This window comes from Panthera onca, chromosome D3 (genome assembly GCF_046562875.1).
Source record: "Panthera onca isolate mPanOnc1 chromosome D3, mPanOnc1 haplotype 2, whole genome shotgun sequence".
Lineage (NCBI taxonomy): Eukaryota > Metazoa > Chordata > Mammalia > Carnivora > Felidae > Panthera > Panthera onca.
In genome coordinates, this window is record NC_138350.1 from 76,094,050 (window position 1) to 76,116,063 (window position 22,014).

Consider the following 22,014-nt stretch of genomic DNA (forward strand, 5'->3'; position numbering starts at 1 on the left):
AAAAAGTGGAATGGTAACAGCAGCCCCTACTACCCACTAAAGTGCTGTCTGTGAGGAGCTCAAGCAGGACGGAGATTGAACACCGAAAGCCTGGGCTCGGACACCGATTGCCAGGCTCTGGGAGCAAGACCCGAAAACCACCCTCACTGCCTCCCAGAGACACCCGCCCTCAGAATCGACCACAAGAGGCTCCTGGGTGGCTCCATCGGTTGAGCATCTGACTCTGGCTCAGGTTGTAATCTCATGGTTCATGGGTTCAAGCCCCACGTTGGGCTCTATGCTGACAGCTCAGAGCTTGGAGCCTACTTTGAATTCTGCGTGTTTATCTCTCTCCCCCTCTCCACCTCTCTCTCTCCTTCCTTCCCTCACCTCCCCCCAAAAAAATAAAGTAAAAAAATTAAAAAGAAAGAATTCACCACGAAACCAGACAGCTGCCCACAGATTCACTGCTTGCTTGACCTCCATACTTAGCACAGACAGCATGATCCCTCTCTTTTTTTCCCTTTGCACAATAATTATATTCATGTATCTGATTATAAAACAGTAATTTAAGTAGTAAACCGTTACAATAACTATATATAAAAATCACCCATAGTTCCTCTCACCTGGAGAAGGTTCATGATTAAAATTTTGATGTTCTTCCAGAATTATTCTTTGTAAGCACATGCACACAAGGTTTTTTATTTTTACACAGTGGAATTGTACGATGCATATATACGCTTTGAATATATCCCAGATACCTTTCCATGTCAGGAAATGTCGATGTATTCCATTAAAGTGGCTACACCGAATTCCATTTCCTAGACCGTGCATTTTTTTACCAGGCCCCATCGCTAGGCGTGCAGGCTATTTCATTATTTTGCTACACAGGCAGCATAATGATCATAATCTTGGGAGTATGCGTCTTGTACATTTGACCAGTTTTTTCCCCGTGGTATAAATTCTAAAAGTATTATGACAGGGAATGCTGTGCCCATTAAAATTGATGCCTGTTGCTAAATGATCTTCCCAAAAGGTTGAAGTAATTAGACTCCCACCAGCAGAGTGGGGAAGAACTGTTTCTCTCCAGTCAGCCCTGCTGGCTGGCTGCTCTTTTTCCTCACTACGTGTTCCTTTTGGAGGCCCCAGAGGTGTTTTTCTCCTCTTCATGCCCCGTTCTCTCTCCCTGTGGTTGATCTTCTCATTCTAGGACTCTCTGGAAGCTGCAGCCCCCGGAAAAAATTCTACCTTAGTGTTGCTGAACTGTGCGTGAGACCTCTCAGTCCCAAGGGCTGGGCTTGGATGTATTGACTTGCTTGGTGTGAATGTGATGGGGAGACTCCGTCACTGAAAGGGAACAGCAGTGCAGTCTTCGAGGAGGAATAAATGGAGAAAAGAAAAGCCATCGGGGGCTTATTACAAAATACAGGATAAATGAATACGGTCCACAGACCTCTAGAGAGCGGTCAAAGAACTGAAAAGGTTGTCTTCTAAGAAACGTGCCCATCTCAACCCCACGCGTAACCGTCCACCATCCTCGAGGATTGCCGTGGCACTTACGGGACGGGCAGACAACTGCAGGGAGAACCAGGGAGACAGGACCACGGCCGTGGAGAAGGGGAAAGTGGGAAGTAAGGAAGAGCTTGAAGAAAACTTAAAACTTCAGTAACAATTAAAATCCACATCGCGGACAATAAAGAGCTGAAGTAACATCGTAGAAAATGGAGTTCAGTCATGTGATAGAGGCACCAGATCCCTCCCTGAAGAAAGAGAAGTAGAAAAGAGAGGAAAATGGATGACCAACGTGCTTTGAAAAAGCTATCTCATCATGACCAAGAGCAGTAATCAAGTGCATAATCCAGAGAACAAGGTCTGAGTTTCGGGGCCAGAGAGGCTCAGTCTGTCCCTGGGTGTGTGTGGCCTGGAGGTGAGGCCTCACTGATGGGGGACCTCCGCCAAAGCAGAAGATTTCATTACAGATTGCAATCTATCCCTTGTGATGGATGTGACCTGGAAACTTAACTCTGGAAAACCCTTTCCGCAGGCTTGGCTCATTCTCAGAAATAGCCAGTTATGCATGGGGGTGGGGGGGGAAGGCAGAAAGGGATCCCAGCAAAACATCAACGTAGCTGTCGTTGAATATGGGACTTGGGGGTGGTATTTTTTTTCCTCCCCTCCCCCCCTAAAATTTTTATAAGAGTAAGCATTTTATTTATAAAATAGTAAGTCCCCTCCTCCCTTGGTTTCTGCTACTTAGTGCCTTATACGCCATGATGTTGAGTTAGGGCCGGCATGAAGTGCAGAAAAGGCCACGCTTGCTTTCAGCCTCTTTGCCCTTAAAATCCTGGGTGGCCCTGCGGGAGGGAGCCTGCCCGGGCAGTGGATGAGGATGTGTCTGGATGCACACAGAAGGCCAAGGCCTCTCAGAACAGCAGGGAAATCCATCCCTCAGCCTTGCTTCTGAAGCTGCTTTTATTTTTTTAAGGCCCTGTGCTTTGCCTTTTTGAAAGAAACTCCATGTATCTTTTCTTAAGATTATAAAATCGAATTCTCAGAAACAAAGTGCATTCGAACTTGGATCTCTGTAGTCTTGATAAGCGTACCCTGTCATTTCTGTTAAATGTAATTAATTAATTTCTTGATAAATGATAGCAGATGAAAAAATGTTGCTCTTCTCCATTGTTGGTCATGTACGAGAACAATTAAAACTCATAAATAACCGCAAAATAATTCACCTTTGATGATAACATCTTTAAATGTGTAACATCTCAACGATATAAAAGCCTCATTAGATAATCTCTTGTACACAGAGCCCATTTGCTGGGAAATGTTTCCGAATGAATTTTGCTTATCTTCTTTTATAGTAAGACGTTATTAGTAATGTGCAGAATAATTTCACGATGGTGATCGTTGTCTTATCTTTGCAATTACAGACCTATCAAGTGGATCTGAAGCCCAATGGGTCAGAAATAATGGTAACAAATGAAAACAAAAGGGAATATATTGAGTACGTATACACATATTTACAGTCTCTTCTTTTTATTAAATTGAATGGCATATTTGGTTCGTGTCCCTTGCCAAAACAGCTCATGCGTGTCGGGGACATACTTTTCAACAATATGAGTTCCTTTCTGGCTTGGGCTAATGGGAAGTCAAATTATAGGGTGGAAAGTTTGACTTGTATCATGACTTCAGTGAGCTGCCTTGTATAAAGGAGCCACAAAAGGAGAAAAAAGTATACGGTATTGAGTAATACAGCAGACACGCCATGGGAGTACGTGGGTATGTGGTCTAAAATTGAGATTTGCAGTGATGAACCGTAGTGTCAACAGCCAGTGGGGTAAAATTAGGAACAACCAGAAATAAAATATTGCATCTCTCTCGACCTCATTTCCATAATAAAAATGTAAGAACATAGTTAAAATGGGTAGGAAAATTCATATGTGCAAACATAATGAATTGTTTCTGATAGCTATAATTTTCTTAACCTAATCTCAGCCTCAGTTGGTGGCACACAGTGTTTAGTCCTTTGGAAATCCAACTGTTAAGTCATCCTAGGGCATTTCTGCCCGTCAGAAGGCCTTTGTCTGTTGGGCACGTTACATTTCCCTCTTTGGTACATGTGTCTGCCTCAGGCACGCAAGTCCGGGATCCTCCTTGCTGGCCCCAGAGCAGGGAAGAGGGTCAGTGCAGCCGACCGGTGTTTGGTTCCCGGGCCCTAGTTTCTGGTTCTTGCCGGTTGCAGCCGTGGCCTGAGCCCCGTACCTGCATTCAGGACTCCATTACGTCAAGCCGGTTCCCTCCTATCTTCTCAGCGTAATTGTTGGTCAGAGGACTTGAACTTGGAGAATTGGTGAAGAGTCTTGACATCTTTTAGCGTCCTCTACAAAGAAAAACCTGTCCTTCCTAATTAGCAAGAAACGGAGAGTGTCGGAGCCTCTGCCTAGAGACCCTGACAGACCATGCACTGTTAAGTAGCAGACTTCTCCCCTCATAAGCTAAAAGCTTGCTGCGCTTAATTTAAACAAACAAACAAACAAACAAACTAGAAGTAAGATACTCCGGTCCTTACCTGTTCACATTAATTGGCACACTTATTCCGAACTTGAACAGTCTCAGGCAGGGTGACACCTTGGCGGATGCCATTGTCTTCATTTGAAGGTACAGGCTTTGAATGGGTTTTTTAAAACACTGCCCTGAAGGGGATTGGGGTCAGATGTCTGAGGGTGTGGACATTGTCATGCATGTTGTACATCATCCTTTGCAGTTCTTTTTAAGTTTCAAATTTGGTGGGAAAAGACAAGATGGTTAAAATCTCCACCTGCCCCCTGACACATGGGTTCCCCCAGTGCACGAAGGCTCTCGGGCTGATGCGTACAGCAGGTGCAGGGAAGCCTGATGTGGCCAAGCAGTGGCTGTGTAGTGGGGCTGGGCCTCAACGGCCCAGGGTTGCCAGGGTACCATCTGGTAGGGGAGAGCCTTTCCGATAAGGTCCTCATGCTATTTCCAGGACTTGAGCCGGAATCTAAAGTGGATTCACCTAACAGTAAATTCTGCTGTGCACTAAACATTGTCACGGAGAAGATGGTTTCAGTGGATTTCTGTTATTTAAGGAGGTCTTATCATTAAGCCTCCAAATTTTGGTATTAAAGGGTTAGTGTAAATCATTTTGCTGGTAAGTTATGTGTCGTTGAAAACCAGTACACTGGCTAGCGCTTCCAGAATGAACTGTCTCACGAGATATGTTGTACTGAGTACTCCTTTTAAAAACATAACGTACATGTTGGGGCGCCTGGGTGACCCAGTCGGTTAAGCTTCCGGCTTTGGCTCAGGTCATGATCTCGAGGTTCGTGAGTTCAAGTCCCACGTCAGGCCCTGTGCTGACAGTGCGGAGCCTGTGTGGGATGCCCTCTCTCTCTCTGCCCCCGCTCACTTGCATGCGCACGCGCACTCTCTCTCTCCCTCTCTTAAAAAAATAAAATGAAAATATATGTACATGCTTATGTATACGTGGATGTGTGTATATGTGAGTTCACGTGTGTATACGTGTACCATGCGCATATACATCCATACTCCACAGCCTTTTTTATCCCTCTTCTCCACGTAGTCGCATTTATACGCAGCTTTGTTAAACTAAGGCTTGGTTGGAGGGAATGAATTACTTTTGAAATGCTCAGGCTTTAGGTTTCCCACCCATGTTCCAGTCACCCTTGAAAGAATGAATGCATCAACTCTAGACCCTCCCGTTTGCCCCCCATCAAAAGTGGGGTTTCTCCACTTTCCCCTCCCCCTCTGAGAAGGTGTGAAGAAACGAATGTGTGCCCGTGGTGACGAGGGTGGATGCAAATTGTCCCATTTCTCCTGCAGCTTGGTCATCCAGTGGAGGTTTGTGAACAGGGTCCAGAAGCAAATGAACGCCTTCTTGGAGGTAAGTCTTGGGCCGCCAATCCTCGCCTGAGAGAGGATGGCTCTCCTCCGTGGGGTGGCGCGGGGGCGCTGTTTGCACACCGCAACATGGCGAGGGAGTGGGGATGCGCGGCAGAAAGGTCAGGCCTGCGCGGCTCACCCTGTGGGCCACCCTTTCTTTTCAGGGATGTTCTCCTGTTACGCTTCCGCCTGAATTCCTCACAGACTTCCACCCAGGCACACGTAGAACACCTCTGCTTAGGCTGGGTTTCTATCTTAACACCGAGCCGTCTTGGGCCAGCGTTCACCCTGTTAGAGGGTGAAGCAGACACTCCTCAGATCCAAATCCGTGATGTCAGCGGTGCTCCCGAGCCCCTAGCGGAGGGTGGGGGGGATTCATCGTTTTTTTAAAAAAAATGGTTCACTTGGACCAAAAGCGAAATTCCTTTTGAAGCCTTGATAACAGCTTTAGTAAAGAGAACACGAGACCACCCCCCAGGTGCACACCAAACCAGTGTGGAGTCCTTAGGCGATGCCCTCCTTGGCCTGCCCCAGCTCGGTCACCCACAGCAGCAAGTAGAGCCCTAGGCCACTCACAAAATTCAGGGACTTGCGGCATGAAAGGGTGAGTTAGACGTACAAGAGCACAGCGAGTTTCATGCTTTCTTTACGTCAGAGACCCGGGAGGCAGGTTCCTGGCCCTGCCCCAAGGGATCCCACTTCCAGGAACCAGGTGCTGCCCACAAGACCCAGCGGCAGGGAGCAGGCCGCTCTGGAGCCCTCCAGGGGTCGGTGCGAACCGGGAGCCAGAGCTGAGTCTCTGTGCTCCTCTCTCCTGTCCCGGATCACATCACTTCCTCTCGTATCGCCTCTCTGTGCCTTCCGTACCTTGTTGTGAAACACGTTCTCTCGCACATCTGTGGCTCGGGTGTTTCAGGACACATTGACTCATCGCTCTGTCATAGATGGCTTCCGGAATTCGCCTGCCTCCAGTAACCCGTATTTTCCAAGGGTTTCTGAGATTACTCAAATATCCGAACCCTCTAGGTCCTCCTGCTTTTCAAGACGTTTCTATTGTGACTGTGCCGTTCGTGTCGAAACTACAGTCACCGGATACTATCGCTGACACATAAATCACCAGCGAAGAATGTTTTTCCTGGCTGCTTTGTTTTTTCTGTGAAATTTGTCTCTTTCAAGGAAAAAGGTGTTGACGGTGATTTTTTTTTTTTCTTTCAGGGATTCACAGAACTGCTTCCTATTGATTTGATTAAAATTTTCGATGAAAATGAGCTGGAGGTTTGTGTTTTAAACGTTTTCTGTAAAGTAGGTATTTTTAAAGTGGTCCTCACTACCTCACCAATGAGATGTTATTTCCTGGTCCGCAAGGTCTTAGGGAGTGAGCTTAGATGGATTGCACTATATGTCTCTCACGGGGTGTGCTTGTCGACCTTAGAGGAGAGAGTAGCAAAAGCAGTCCCTTGTCGGTTCCTCACCCGGGAGAGGGCAGTTCTGGGACACGGGACAAGTAGAGGCCTGCTGAGCTGAGTTGGGTTCGTGGCCAGGTGCACAGGGTAAGGAGAATTGCTGTCGAGAGAGTCAAGGTTGAGACGGCCCGTTGGCTGGGCCTCCCGCCCACACAGGGGTAGCTGAACTGGGCCTTGGCCAGGACGCGAGCACCAGGGGCTGTGGAACAGTGTCTCTGTGGACTTGACGTGGTGCACATTGAGTAAGGGAGAACTTTGGGAGACACCAAGGCAGTAGCAGGAGGCCATTGGTACAGGATTGTTTCAGTTTCTTTGTGTTGACCTAGGTGAGAACTAGGAACCTCTCACCCTTCGTTCTGCCCACAGCAATAGAAGGAGGAAGACTGTGTCCACTGAGATGCTGTCCCCCGTCTGTCCAGGCCACCACATCCAGCGAAGCATTTCTCCTAGACTAGCCTTCTGTTCTTTTATCTTGAAATAGAAACTTCAAGGCCGATGATGTTGAGTCATATGTCGTAATCCCTTCGTTTAGTAGGTGGGGAAACTGAGGCAGGGAGCAATTCATGACCTCCCACGTTTACCCAACAAGGTTTGGGCACGGTCACGCCTAGGATCCATTCTCAGGCGTCTGGTTTAGCTCTCCTTCCATTTTTTTTTGGTGCCTCTGCAGGAGCGTCGTGTGCTCTTGTGCCCAGGAATCCTTCCTGCTGGGGGGGTCAGGTAGTAAGACGAGCCCTAAGCCCCGGTCACTGCCCCGGTCACTACATTAGGACAGGTCCACACGCACACAGCTCTGGTCAGCAAGCCGACTGAGCGGGGCTCTGGCTGCCATAAAGCACTAGTCCTCCTGTGGGTTGGGAGACATTTCAGATATGGAGACACATAACCTCTCCGAAGGGAAGACGGCTGGAGTAATGAGCAGCTGTAAACGGAGCCCGAGAAAATCTGAACACCCAGCTCAGATTAGAGGGGTGGGCAAGAGACAGACGTGGAGTGGCATTTGCACCGTGAGTGGCTGTGGCCTGAACACACGTTAGAACTGGGTCCCCCTCCTTGCCCACGCTGCCTCTTACCTGAGGTGGAGGAGAATGTTGTCCCCGTCACCTGTTTTTAAGAGCTCCTGGCGTACCTGCTTTACCCATGACAAAGTGCTGGTGTTGAGAAAAGGCCATTCCTCCGTGGGTGATTTCTTGGGCCTTCACATGCGCCCGTTCACATCTGGTCCTTCTCTCTCCTAGTTGCTGATGTGCGGCCTTGGCGACGTGGACGTGAACGACTGGAGACAACATTCTATCTATAAGAATGGCTATTGCCCAAACCACCCTGTCATTCAGTGGTTCTGGAAGGTAAGGCCGTGGCTGCTGGGGCGGTCCCTCTCCCCAGCCTGGCTTGGGCCTGAGGGCTCTGTGCTGCCTTCCCGTGGTCCTGCTTCTGCAACCCAAGACTCTGTTGGCACTTGGGCCACTGGGGGGAGAAAGCAGCCCTTCCTGCTGTGTTTCCATCACTCTGGTGAGCAGTTATCCTGCACATGGTCCATCCTTATCAAAGTACTTTGTCCTTCCTTGACCGCCTGACTGAAGCGGCTTTATGTGAGGAACCCACTGAGTACAAGGAAGTCGGTAATTGGGTTCGAGAGTCAGAACTGGTCCACCAAAGTATAAATGAGAATGGGAAGCTTCTCGGGGCAAAGCATGCTTTGAGATTGTGCCAAGATGCCATTTTTGGTTAAAAAATCATTTTCCCCTTTCTTGGTTAATTCCAACAAATATTTTGATATTTTATATCCTTCAGTCAAGGATGCAAATGAAATTTGATGTACTATCTTAGGGCCAACGTTTGCTTTTTCTTTAGCTGAGGAGAGAAGCGAAATAGGAGTGAGTTAAGTCCAGGCAAGAGACCATAAACTGCCTTCTAAAGAACAGTTTCAGGGGGGGAAAGCTTGTTTATTTACTTCCAGAAATAAGAAATCCCAAAACTTGTTTTAATTTCATGATCCCTGGGATCATGACCTGAGCCTAAACCAGACTCGTGACCTGAGTCAGACGCTCAACCAACTGAAGAGAGAGAAAAATTTAAAAGCAGGATCTTCAAAGCCCAGTCCGCCTGTCTACACAATTCTTGTCATAATTCAGATGCGTAGCATACCCGGGTTTTTCTAGAGGCCTGACCTGGCCTCTGCTGTCCTTTCTTTTTCTAAAATGTTACCTTTAGAGGATCTGTCTGGGTCTGAAATCTCCCCTCCTAACCTGGCCTCCTGATGTTGGCGCTTCTCGAACACTGGGGGTGTATGATCGGCCCGCGGTGGGGCTGGCACGCCTCGCCCACGGAAGCGTGAGCTCCGTGCCACCAAAGAGTTTGCTTTGTATTTCATTTATTTTGACCTGTCGGCAGAAGAAGAAAGAGACGTCGCGATCTCTCGTTCTCTGAGATCACACAGGCGGTACTCTTGGGCCCATAAAAAACAGACTCTGTTTTCAGTCAGCGGTCTCGGTCTTACGCTGCAGTATTTATGACTGCGTCTGGCCTGTCTGGGTTACCGCAGCCCAGGCCGGGTGCCCCACGCAGTGTAACGACCTTCTGCCTCCGTTCCCAGGCCGTGCTGCTCATGGATGCGGAGAAGCGGATCCGGCTGCTGCAGTTTGTCACGGGGACGTCGCGAGTACCCATGAATGGGTTCGCCGAACTTTATGGTGAGCGGGGCACCGATGGGTTCAGTTCTCCTCCTGTGACTTTGCAGCCAGGCTTCCGCGGCGGCCCCGCACGGCTCTGCCTCCCAGAATGTGTCACCCGTAGGTCCCGTCAAAGGACTCGTGGGGAGAGGGCTTTGGGTTTAGTACAGAAAAAAGTTGGTCTGTCTGTGTTGTTTTTTTTTTTTTAAAGCTTATTTTGAGAGACTGAGCATGAAAGTGGGGGGGGGCAGAGAGAGAGAGAGAGAGAGAGAGAATGAGAATCCCAAGTAGGCTCCATGCCATCAGTGCAGGGCTCGATTCCATGACTGAGATCACGACCTGAGCCAAAAATCAAGTGTCAGACGCTCAACTGAGCCACCCAGGCGCCCCGTTTTTCTCTCTCTCTCGTTTCGTATCTTGGTGTATCTTGAAGGACTGCTTACCTCCAGGAGACAGAATCCCTTGGAGCTTACTATATAGATGTTAGGAAATCACTCTTTCTGCTCTGCTTTAAGGTTGGAGTTCACCACCCCCCCCCCCACCCCAATGCCTTAAGTGTAAGCTTTCCGGGCTCCGCTGAAAGGCTGCAGCCGGCTGCACTGGGGCTTGCTGTGAAACTTGGTGCCCCTCCATTCTGAAGGAGGTGCAGGGTCTGTGCGAGGCTGTGCAGGCCCCTGTAACTCCCGACAGCAGGGCTTCAGTGCTGCCCGGAGCCAGGACGGTGTTTCTGTCTCCTGCACGACGCTCACCCACCTCCTTCCCTTTCCTTCAGGCCCCACCTCAGCTCTGCTCTCCCACCTTGAGCACGCTTAGCATTTATTTCTCTTTTTTCGCCTAGGTTCCAATGGTCCTCAGCTGTTTACAATAGAGCAATGGGGGAGTCCTGAAAAACTGCCCAGAGCTCATACGTGGTGAGTGACAAAAACACCCAGTTGTCCACACATCGTGTTTGAAACGCTTAGGTGGGGCTGATGCAGGGCTGGAGGTTACAGAGTGCCATGTTGCCTGCCCACGGATAGCGGACAAAGTGTAGATTCTAGAATAATGGCTGGTAAAGCTCAAACCATGGTCTGAACGGACCCGGTGTGTTTGGCTCATAAAGGGTTAACTGCTCCCCACGTTGGGGGGGGGGGCGGGTTTCCTCCTCCAATCCCCACCCCCCTGCTGGTACCTCTGTCCCCAGGCCCCACCCCCCATGCTGGGGGGCGTTCCTTCTCCAATCCCCACCCCCCAAGCTGGTGGGCGTCGCCCCCAGACCCCATCCTTCCTCAGTACTCCAGAAGTACGGATCGCACCTTGCACCGTGTAGTCACCGTACAAGGTCATGGCTGTTCTCAGACCCCATTGACAGACTGGGTTTGTACTGCAACCTGAAGATGGTTTTTATTCCCAGAACTTGGGCTAAAATTCCCTGGAGAAACACTGTTTTAGAAGACCTCTCATGACCATCCGTACCTCGTAAGGCTCTGGAATTGAGCAACAGCACGACGGTGGCTGGAGGGCCGGAGAGGTCTGACAGAGGCCCGCGTGCCCCGGGGGTGGGAGCAAGGCAGCAGCCCTCAGCCTCCAGGATGCGGGGGCCGGGAGGAGGGGACCCCGCCGTCTCCGAAGGCTCCCCTAAACCCTCGGCACAAGAATGACACTTAGCAGCTCTCAGGGCGCTCTTGCTAAGCCAGGCGCGACGTTCCCGGCGTCGGCTTTGCCCACAGACTTCCGTGTCTTGCTCTTAGGAAGCGGGTGGAGGTGGCCCCTCTGGAAACGGTGGGCCGCACAGCCCTGCTCTCCTCACCAGCAGGGGGCCTTCCAGAGCCAGGGGCTGCAGGGCGCCCGGGAATGCTTATCGTGGGGAAACGCCCCCCTGCCCTCTACGTGCCCGCTAGGCGGCAATTCTCCTGAAAGCGCGTTTGCGGAAAATTGGCCGAGGGAGGTCGTTCGATTCCCTTGCCTTTGCTGGAGAGAAAGCCTCCCCGCTTTTACCAGTCATGGGGCTCTGAATGCAGTGAACATGGTGCTTGCCCATCCGACGCTCGGAAGCAGGCTGACTCCACCTAAAGCGGTGGCTCTCCGAAGCGGTGATTGCCGTGATCCTCTGCCTTTATTCTCGAGGGAGAATGCATTGGTGGTTTGGAGCTTGGATTCCAAACAGTGTCCGAGCCCAGTGTAGTTTTCTGGGTTATGATAGCCTGCGTCTGGAAGGCAGGCAGCATTGCGCTGAGCCCCGGGACCACTGGGGTTGATGCAGAACTCCCCAGCTCACAGGCTGGTAAAGCTAGGTGGGAGTAAGGGCTGAACTACCGGCACAGCCGTCTTGTGTGGGCCAGGCACTGGTGAGTCTCGGTGGCGGCCTCACGGGACGCCGGCATCCCCATCAGCGGCCAGGACGCTTGCCCCAGGGTCACACAGCTCACAGACTCCCAGAGCACAGGATTGGAACTCAGCTCCGCCAGAATCGGGATCTGCACACTAACCACGGCATTAGATCTGCTGCCTTTATTGCTGCAGTTCGCTTTCTTTGGAGACTCTCTGAAGAGAACCAAATACTCGAGCGTCCGGCCTGTGTCCCTCCGTGACCCTGTGGACAGACGTCTTTACTGTTGACCTTTTCTTCCGTTTCCGAGTCCGTGTGCTTGGATCACATCTGAAACATGGTGCTGCCCAGAGACGATCTCCGAACTCAGTGCTTCCCAGTATCGGCTGCACATTGGAACCTCTTAGAAGTTTTCAGAAAATCTGATGCTGGGGTCCGGACCCCAGAGATTTGGACATAGTTGGTTTGGGGCGTAGCCTGAGCTGTGGGGTTTTCAGAACTCCCCGGGAGCCCCTGGCACACAGAGTGTAAAACCCCTGCCCTTCCCTAGGGAGGACGGAGGTCTGCCCACGGGAGGGAAGCAGCCCAGTGGGCTCTTAGCGGAGCCTCTTTGCTCCTGTGTGGGTCCCAGAAATCAAGTGACAGGCGTCGGCCTGCTGATGCTCAGACTCCCGCCCGGTGAAGAAGAGGGCAGGCTGCAGGCAGCACCGGCTGGCAGGGGTGGGCCTGTTTCTCTGGGTGACTCTGCTCCCAGCCTGGCCCCCAGACTGCACTGGGCCGGCTGCCTACAGCAGCAGTGCCACCGTCCAGTTTAGCTATAGATAGGTCTGATTTCGTCCAGGTTTTGTGAAAATGTTAAATCGACCATTAAGCTTCAGAATAAAAACCCGATTTACCCGGAGAGCTCATAAACCTCTCAGATGAAATGACTGAAAGGGCTTCATCTCACTGTCCCATCAAAGATCACTGCTTGGATATTTATACTTTTCAAAGACTCACAGACCCACCCACTCTTTGGAGACTAAAAATGACCTCAGGCAGCCCACACGTCTTCCACATGAGGAAGCGGGTCCCACCGAGAATATGGAGGCCACTCAGCTGGCCAGTGGCAGGTCAGAGCCAGCCAGGCTCCTGGCTCATCAGACACTTACCAGGCACTTACTGTGTTCCAGGCATTGTCCTGAGCACGTTAGATGCGTTAACTCCTATGACCATCACGATAATTGGAAGCAACGGTCATACACAACAGAAAGATGGTCACAGATCCTCGAGAATGCATCACTAGGCCCCGTAGGGATCACAGGCCCCGGACTGTGTAAGACCAACTGCAGGTCAGACTAAAGTCAGCTTCTGTGACAGGCTGGGGTTTGGGGTGGTTTTTTTTTTCATTTTTTAAAAAATATGTATTTATTTTTGAGAGGGAGACAGAGTGTGAGCAGGGGAGGGGCAGCGAGAGAGGGAGGCACAGAATCCGAAAGAGGTTCAGTCTCCGAGCTGTCAGCACAGAGCCCGACACGGGGCCCAAACCCACGAACCGTGAGGTCATGACCTGAGCTGAAGTCAGACACTTAACCAACCGACGGATCCACCCGGGCGCCTCTGTGACAGGCTGTTTCTAAATGCAGTCTGCAAACGTGGAGCTCTGTGGTGACAGCTGGTAAGGTAACGTTTGAGACCATTATCAAACTGAAAACCCTTTTGGACTTAGTCTTCAGGATTCCTGGGTTTCTGAGAAGTCCAGTTTGAGAAGCCTCGTGTTGTCCTCTGCTGTAACTTTGGCGTTTAGCGACTTAAAAGTCTGAGTGCTCGGTGGGTCTTGTGAAACATGTTAAGGGTCTCTAAAGGGCCCACCGTGGATGTGTGTCCGCTTCTACTGGCTGCTGATAACTGTTTTTGAAACATAAGGACTCATGCTGTTCATGTTTGGAATCATAGGTCAGTGCCAGGAGGGAGTTTTCAATGCTGGGGCGGCACAGCGGTCTGAGCCAGGTGTTGGAGCCAGCCTGGGGCACAGTCCTGGTTTTCCCACTTACTGCGTGACCTTGGGCAAGTTACCTAACCTCTCTGTGCCTCCGTTCCTCTTTTCTAGAATAGGGGTGATTGCTAGCATTCACTGAGGTAGTAGACCAAGAGTACTTAACAGTGGTGACTGCCGTGCTGCACATTCACTCACTCTTACTCCAGCCATCACCAGCCTTGGCAAGTGCATGTGGCCATTTTCATGACCGGTACGTGTCAGCAGGGCACCCCCATGGGTACCGATTCTAACGCCTTGTGCCCCATGCAGGCATTCAGTGAGAGGTGAGTGACAGAGAACTATGGTCGCCATCTTTGGGCACTTGCTTGGTGCGAGGAACACCTTACATGCCTTCTGGTTTGACCCTCTTGGCATCCTGGGAGCAGTTTCCCCGTTTCACAGAAAAAGCAGACGAGCGCATTCAGAGTAAGGTAACTCGCCCAAGGTCACATCGCAGAGCCAGTATCTGAACCTGTTCTCATAGACGGGTGTGCCTCATCGCCCACGGAGGCCACTGTTTGTCTGAAGGCTTCCCTGTCGCCAGGCTGAAGCCTCTAGATATTTGGAGGCTTGCTGTACATGCGGCTTTCCACTCCAAATGTCGATGACTTGCTCGCCTTTGCTTTGAGCAGGCAGCTTAGCGTTGGAATTCGGGAGACGCCAGCCGCCTGGTTTCCTGGGAATGAGAGCTCGGGCCCCTTGACGTTTCCCCTCTGCTCCAGGACCTGAATCTAGAGAAACCATTACCCGCCTCAGAGGCCCGTGATGAAAACAAACTGAGTTACCACCGGGAAAAGCACTTAGCTTGGGAGCTAGCACAGAATAAGAATAAGCGAGAGCATTCGAAATAGACTCAGCCTTGGTTTTGGTTCATCCCTAACATGTCAGTTCTTTGTGTTTGAGGGTTTGGAACTTGGCACGGATGTCAATGACCCCAGAAAATTCCTTACTCTCCCCCGTGGGTTCTGCAGCCTCTTTGGCGTGGACGATTTCATTGCTGGCCTTTTTCTTTTTTTTTTTAAAGTGTATTTATTTCTGAGAGAAAGGAAGCACAAGCAGGGGGGTGGGGGGGCAGAGAGGGAAGGAGACACAGAATCCAAAGCAGGCTCCAGGCTCCGAACTGTCAACACAGAGCACAACACGAGGCTCGAACCCACGAACTGTGAGATCATGACCTGAGCCGAAGTCAGACACTTAACCGACAGGCGCCCCCATCGCTGGCATTTATTGTTGATAGTCAGAATGGTTGGTGAAGACCTCTGCACGCTCTTGCTCAGGTACCAGATGCCTCCTTAGGCAAACCTAGGAAATGCCGTTGTGACTGCAGGGCAAGAAGGATGCCTTTTTACCTGTTCTTTCTGTTACTCTTGCAGCTTTAATCGCCTTGACTTACCTCCGTATGAAACCTTCGAAGATTTACGAGAGAAACTTCTCATGGCCGTGGAAAACGCTCAAGGATTCGAGGGGGTGGATTAAGCTCCCCCGTCCTCGGGGTGGTTGTTCATCGAGCGAGTCCTGCTTGCACTTTTGCATTTGCCCAACACCTGACTTTGCAGAGACCGAGGCGGAAGAGCGGCCGCACACGGCGGCCTGGCTCCCGGGGCGGGGCCTCCACCCGCGACTTGCCCAGGTTCAGACGCGGGAGCCCGGTCCCAGGCCGCGTTCCTGCATTTTCCACCACAAATTATCAACTGGTTGATGTGTACACTAATAACATTTCAGGAGGACTTATTCTATTTATGTTGTGCCTCTGTAGGCAAAGCCCTTAATAAATATTTTACATACTTTATAATGACAATGAATGGGATTAATCACTCTACAGGTATAGTATTACAACTCATGTTTACTTTTTAAAATGATTTAGACCGATCTTCAGATTTTATTTCATTACAATTAAAGATGTCTCGTGTACTTGGAAAAGTGAGCATATTTTTTTTGTATTTGAATTTCATACCAGGTTTAATGTCAGTGACATTTTTATTTTTGAAGTACTTTGACCGCCCCCCCCCCCCACTCCCTATGTTATTAGAATTGAAAGACTGTTGTTGTTTTTTTTTTTTTTTTTTTGGTCCAGATACCTACGGACAAGTACTTTGAGAGAATTTAAAATAGAACATTAGACATAATGCTACTTTTCTCCATACTCTGAGAGAATGGAAAACAAACTGGATATTACATTTTGTGTGTGTGTGCAAATTTAGCGTAATAGCTCCAGGCTGAGAGAATTGTAACATAGCATGACAAATTTGGTGTTGGCTTGAAGGAAGGAACCACACCGTTATTCCTTAGAAGTAATTCCGTGTGCTAGAACACATCGGAGGCAGGGTCGGACTGTCCTTTCTCATTAGAGAAATCACTTAACCCTCCGTGATGCTGTACAGCCATTCTTTCATTACCTTTTCCAAACTCTTTGCTGTTTGTCGTAGAGACATTTGAATGGGCCTCGACACTCGCTTGATTTGAAACTGTGGAAACCAGCTCTGTGTCGTGTCCCGTTTGTACGCGTTGGCTAGCGGTAGCTAAATAACCAGTTTCTGTCCCAACTGCACCAGTTCTGAAGGCACTTTATGTCCTCCCTGGGGGTCGTATCTGGTTTTGTTGATGGGTGGTCGTTGTTTGTAAATCATAGGCATTAAATGTGATGATGATTTCTTCTCCCTGCACACATCTTTCTGGTGCAATATCTGTCCATTGTGAATCTGGCTGCTGGTGTATAAAACCTGGATGTAAAGCTGAGCCTACACACCTGTCCTCACCAATTGTTTTGTGATTTCTACCCCGCTAGCAAGATTAATTTAATGCGCACTCTGCCTCACCGGGTTTTGTCACCTAGGACACGTTGCATGCTTCAATACTGTGTACCGCCTGAGTTGTGTCTGTTCTGTGCTGGATTAAAAGTGAGCAGGAACTCTCTGACTTGGCCCCCGCGGTCGCGCTGCGAAGCTGGCGGGGCCCGGGGGGGAGGGTTCCGCGCCGTCGGGATCCTTTGGCACTTGTGAGCCTTCGTTGCGGGATTCCGTGGTGTTTTGAGAGAAAGCCTGAGGCAGCGGGGCAGTTCAGCCCTGCTGTCCTTTTCACCTGTGTTGTTCTAAACCCCGTCGCGAGTGGGGGGACTCTAGAGATGTGATCCCTTGCCACTCGTAGATAAAGACAGAAAATTGTGGTTTCAGGGCCTCCCCGTTTGTTACGGAAGAAGGACCTTTTGGTGTAAGAAATTCATTGTTCCCCAGCTCCGGGTGGCTCGTGAGAAACCAGGAACGTTTGTGGTTATAAATGAACTAACTGCATTATAGAGGTGCAGAGGTCGGAGGTGTCTGAGAGAAGAAGGATTTCTGCAGAGCTGAGGATTGGCTCCCCTTTCCTATTGATTTAAAAATACCCAACAGTGATCAGAGAGCTTAGATGTCGAGTAATCAGAAAAAATAACATTGGTTATTATTTTTATCTACTTGTGGGATTTTTTTCCCCCCTACAGTCAATATAACCAGTGTCGCATGGCAAAAAACCCCCTTTGTGTAACCCCTCACTGTCCAGGGGGCTTTCTTGTTAGACTCACGCCAAAGCCAGTGCTTGGATGGATTCTGAGAGTGATCATGTCATTATAGGGGAGAAAGCCTACGATTCTAGTTGAAGAACTGGGATTCTGTCATTTTGCAAACTGTATACTCAAAAAATCAGAATATTTAGTAAATGCAAATTAGGCAAAGTGTTAAAAATGTGAAAGAAAAACCCATCCTAAGCTACTTCCTGTACCAGGAGCAGATAAGAATTATCGAACTGGACCCCTTTGAATACTTGAATGACGTATTTGTGAATGACGTTTCAGTTCACCTACCACTAAATATTGGATTGCAGTAACGGCTGAATAGTGCTGGGTTTGGGGTTTGTTTTTGTTTTGTTTTGCTTTTAATCCACACACGAGGTTCCCTCAATCTCAGCAGTTCTTGAGGCTTCACTCTGTCTAAAACAGTCCTAGATCTTGTTTTCTCCAAGTCCTGACAACCACTGTCCCTTGCCTCCAGCAGGACAGAGTCACAGGTGGTGGTTAAGAAACTGCACCGTTGGAACCCACAGGCCTGGCGGGGAGGGTGGGCCACCTCTTCCTGTTCCCCCTAGCAGTGGCCCTTCTCCCAAGTCCAAGGTCTCGGTCCCCCACCCCCACCCCCACCCCCCGTTCTCTTAAAAATTCCCCGAGTCTGGCTTGTTTTAAGTTTCCGGAAGAAGGTACCATTATTATGGGTCATTTTGCCGCAAGGTTAAGAAGCTGGTTCCAGGGCAACTGCATGATGGACATGAGTTATCACAACTACAGGATTTCGATCCCCGTCCCTTGTTGGCCTGAAGGCGAATTTGGAAAGTCTGGATTGGCTTCCCATAGTGCGCTGCTTTTCCACCGCTGCCTCTGGAACGGGAGACAATGAGGCAGTTGTCTGTTTCAAAGTTGTATTCCGCTTTAACGCATTTTCCGTTATTGACTTTTCTATATTCTGTACCAGATCACAAGAATGTAAGATGCTTCTTTAATTTTTGTTTACAAGGCCCTTTGGTCGAACATGAGCTATTCCTGATGGTCAGATGACAGATGCTCCAAAGCGTCTGACATGGGTTATTACTCCCACATAAGGATGCAGTGACAGATTCAGAGAAATGATTTTGCAAAATATTTGAACCACTTTCTACATCTCACATTGTTAAATAGACAGCGTGTACCATTGCTGTTTGATCTTGCCAGATCCAGATCGGCTCTCTTGAAAGCCACGTTCATGTGCAGCAAATTACTGATTGCCCCAACAGTTACTAATTGTTTAACACCCGACTCGAGCATTTTCCTAAGTCTTGTATCTCACCTCCGAACTTTCAAAATCTATAGACAGCGTGGGTTCGTCAATTCCCAAGCCCCTCCCCACTGTGCTAGGCACCCTCTTTCTTTTCTGCTGACTCCACGCCCCGTGTCCTGACAGGGAGAGGTCACCGCTGTCCGGTGTCATTTCCTGCCTCGTCAGTAGGGGGTGCTGCTGTGCAGAGTAACTGTCTGGCCTGCTCCCTCCCTGGCCCCCAGGAGATCTGAGCACTACCTCTGTCTCATTCAGGCTTTGGGGTACATCCTGATAAGTCATGTCAAAACTGCCACTTTCAGGTCTGAGATGCGTTTTTAAAACTCCTGATAAACTCCACTTTGTACTTTAGATTTTAAAACTGGGAAGAAAATGTGATATACTTTGGACCACTTTTTTTAATTTATCTAAGCCTTAATGAATAGTGTATATACACTGGCATACACACATCCCCACCCCGGCGTGCTTTCAGTGTGTCAGAAACAATGCTGTAGCATTAGGACGTGAGCTTGTATACTGTTTTATTTCAGGAGAGGATCGCTTTCTGTTTGTATGAAATTTTCCAGTAAAACTTCTCCCTAGACATCCGTCCTTTGTGAAAGGCGTTACGCGCAAAGTAACGCATGTTTAAGGTGCGTGTCTTGTTTGTCGGTTTCACGTTTCCGATGGGAATCTAACGACATTGGCGACAGACCTCTGTGTACTGCATCCCAACCTTGTGTCAGAGCATTGAAAGCCTTTCTGATGACCATAACCCTGTGTCTGCAGACATCCGTGTTCCTGTATAAGCCAGCTTGCCCTCTTACTCAGACTGATTTCACCTAGATTGTCACGGTTTCCTTCATGTTAACTTCGCGTGACTTTGTTTTCCCTTTACTACTACTTATGTGATATGTATATACATACGTACGTACGTATGCTGTCCAAATATATATGTATATATTTGTATAGCATTTTTACACCTTTCTTGAGCAATCTGGTTTCGAAAGGGAGTGAGAGCTTAGTCCTTCTACAGTTTTCTCCAAGCCGTGTCCTGAGATTTCTGACCCTCGGAGCCTGAGAGCACCCCAGGAAAATGATGCTAATATGCTGTCATTCCCTAATTCAGGATTTATTACCAAATGAAACATGAAAACAACAGTGACTTTTAAGGTGAAAAGAGTTTCAAGCATTCCAAATGAATTCTCAATGTTTCGTAACTTTTTATTATAAACCCCACCTCCTAATACAAAGCCAAGTACTATTTGATACAGTGACTAAAAACCAAACTACTTGGAAATTTTTTAAAGACAACTTACGGATAACGCTCCTTTTCACAATCAGAATCGCTTTAAAATATGGTTGAATTTGATACAGGAAAAGTTTTAAGTACAAATCCTTTTTGCTTTTCATTTTTCTTAAGAGATCTGAAGAGAAATTGTAGATTGTTTTCCTGACAGCAAAAGAGTAATGTGACAAAATGAAGTCGTTGTAAAGAAGTGATACAACTTGTCAAATATTTAATAAAGAATTATGGAAGCTGGAACGTTTTTCTACACCGAGTATTACGGGTTGTCTGATTTGATTTGAAGCTTCTTGGTGAACGCATTGTCTTAATTGTTTCAGGGGTTTTAAATGCCTGCAGATTTATAGGACGTTCTTTCCCTTAATATCCCTCAAAGCCCCACACCTTTAAAAAATCATTAAAGTCCGCCCAAAGCACAAGGCTTACACTCGCTGGAATGCGCATCAGTTCTGAGCCATCTGTCCTCTTGTTATTAAATTTGAGAATTAGTGACTTTACACTTGCATAATTCATAGGAGTCCATCCCTAGCAGGGCATATTTTACCTCTGGGTTTTAAGCAACCAACTCTCAATTTAATGTGAGTTACTAAGACTCAGTAATGAAGCCCAGAGAGGTTCTCAGAAGAAAGATGCTATCAGATTCCAGATTTCCTGTCAATTCCCGGTGAAAACGGTAGCCTCCTCAAAAACGTTTCCTTTTTATTGTATTTTTTTCTAAACCTTTAGTGTTTGTCAGCATTAAAAATGTTTTCTTTCAAAATTAAAAAAAAAAAAAAAGGTTCCTTTTTAGAACAAAAGCCTCCTCTTGATGGCCCTCGCCTGTCCCCTCAGGGACTGCCAGGAGGTAACATCCAAGCAGGACATAATTTAGTCCTTTTTCAGTTTAGCAGCAGATGGCACCTTGCTGGGCAGGCCTGCCTCCTCCGGCCGGATGCACACAGGCGAGGGAGGGAGGTGCCGGTGGGGGGCACAGCTCCAGACTTGCGGATGTTCTTTCTTAGAGAAAAAGACAAGGGGTGGAATAAAGAAAGAAGTTCTCGTGTATCCGTTACACGGTTGCTCGGTTAATAAGCTCTTGACCTGCGCCAAAGCCCAGGAGCGATCTGAGCCCCTCGGTCACGGCAAAAGCCCCCAGTAGGAGCGTCGGTGCCCAGCGCCGGGGATCCGAGAGTTCTCATCCCCGAGGTTTGCCTCTGAAGGGGCCACGGCCAATGGTCCCCGGATGTAAGAGCGCAAAAACCACCTGCAGATCCCTCACCTCGGAGAGAACACGAAGTGGTAGGTTCCCACAGAACTCAGGCGGCGGACCCTCAGCAGGTCTTTATGGGACTTGGACGGGAAAACATCTCGCTGGGGAGTTTACTGAAGACCCAGTCTCCTTGGTTAGTAGATTGCAGGACCCTGTCACGACCTGGGGGACGCCCACGGGTGGGGACTTCGTGAGAAGGAAGCTTCCCTTTGTGGGACTGTCTCAGGCCAGACCAGGAAAAAAGGTGAACTCCGCCAGCCCCACCCCTGCCCTCCCCTCTGCAGAGCCCCACGGGAGATGCGTCCACCTAAGTGACTTCTTGAAGTGTGAGCTGCCTGTTCTGACCTGACCCCACTCTCAAGCCAGGTGCCCAGCAAACTTGCGGTTTTCACGCATGGATGAGGCCCCCATCGCCAGTTCTGCCGCCTGGGCACTTTGCTCCCTATTCGAACAGGGTACAGAGTGACAGAGACCGGGGTTTGGGGCCAGAGTGGCAGGAGAGGAGGGCACCGGTTTTCTCCCAAAGCTTTTCTGCTTTGCCTCAGTGTTTGAGGAGAGCCTCTGTTTCCCCCCTAAGGGCGCAGCTGGCTTGCAGACAAGTTCGCTTGGAAGGCGTGTGGGACACGGCACACAGCACACCAAGACGGACGTGATGTGGAGATTTGGGGTTCAGAGCAAACGGTCGAAGAATTCTTGAGACCTCTTCGGTGCAAAAAGGTGGTTTTATTAGCACATGGGGACCCCTGGGCAGAAAGAGCTGCCCTGGGGTTGTGATGGGTGGC

At 49.2% G+C, this 22,014-nt stretch overlaps 1 protein-coding gene across 10 annotated transcripts in view; it reads left to right on the forward strand.

The window, feature by feature from the left end:
• The window catches only part of NEDD4L (NEDD4 like E3 ubiquitin protein ligase), a 341,415-nt gene extending 321,175 nt beyond the window's left edge, over positions 1-20,240 (forward strand). For all 10 annotated transcript variants that reach the window (XM_078435202.2, XM_078435204.2, XM_078435203.2 and 7 more), the window contains 7 exons: positions 2,913-2,986; positions 5,347-5,407; positions 6,622-6,681; positions 8,108-8,215; positions 9,463-9,559; positions 10,377-10,449; positions 15,237-20,240. In XM_078435202.2, coding sequence (XP_078291328.1) covers positions 2,913-2,986; positions 5,347-5,407; positions 6,622-6,681; positions 8,108-8,215; positions 9,463-9,559; positions 10,377-10,449; positions 15,237-15,339 — 576 coding nt within the window. In that variant the 3' untranslated portion in view covers positions 15,340-20,240. The remainder of the gene's footprint in view (positions 1-2,912; positions 2,987-5,346; positions 5,408-6,621; positions 6,682-8,107; positions 8,216-9,462; positions 9,560-10,376; positions 10,450-15,236) is intronic.
• The last annotated feature ends 1,774 nt before the right edge of the window (positions 20,241-22,014 follow it).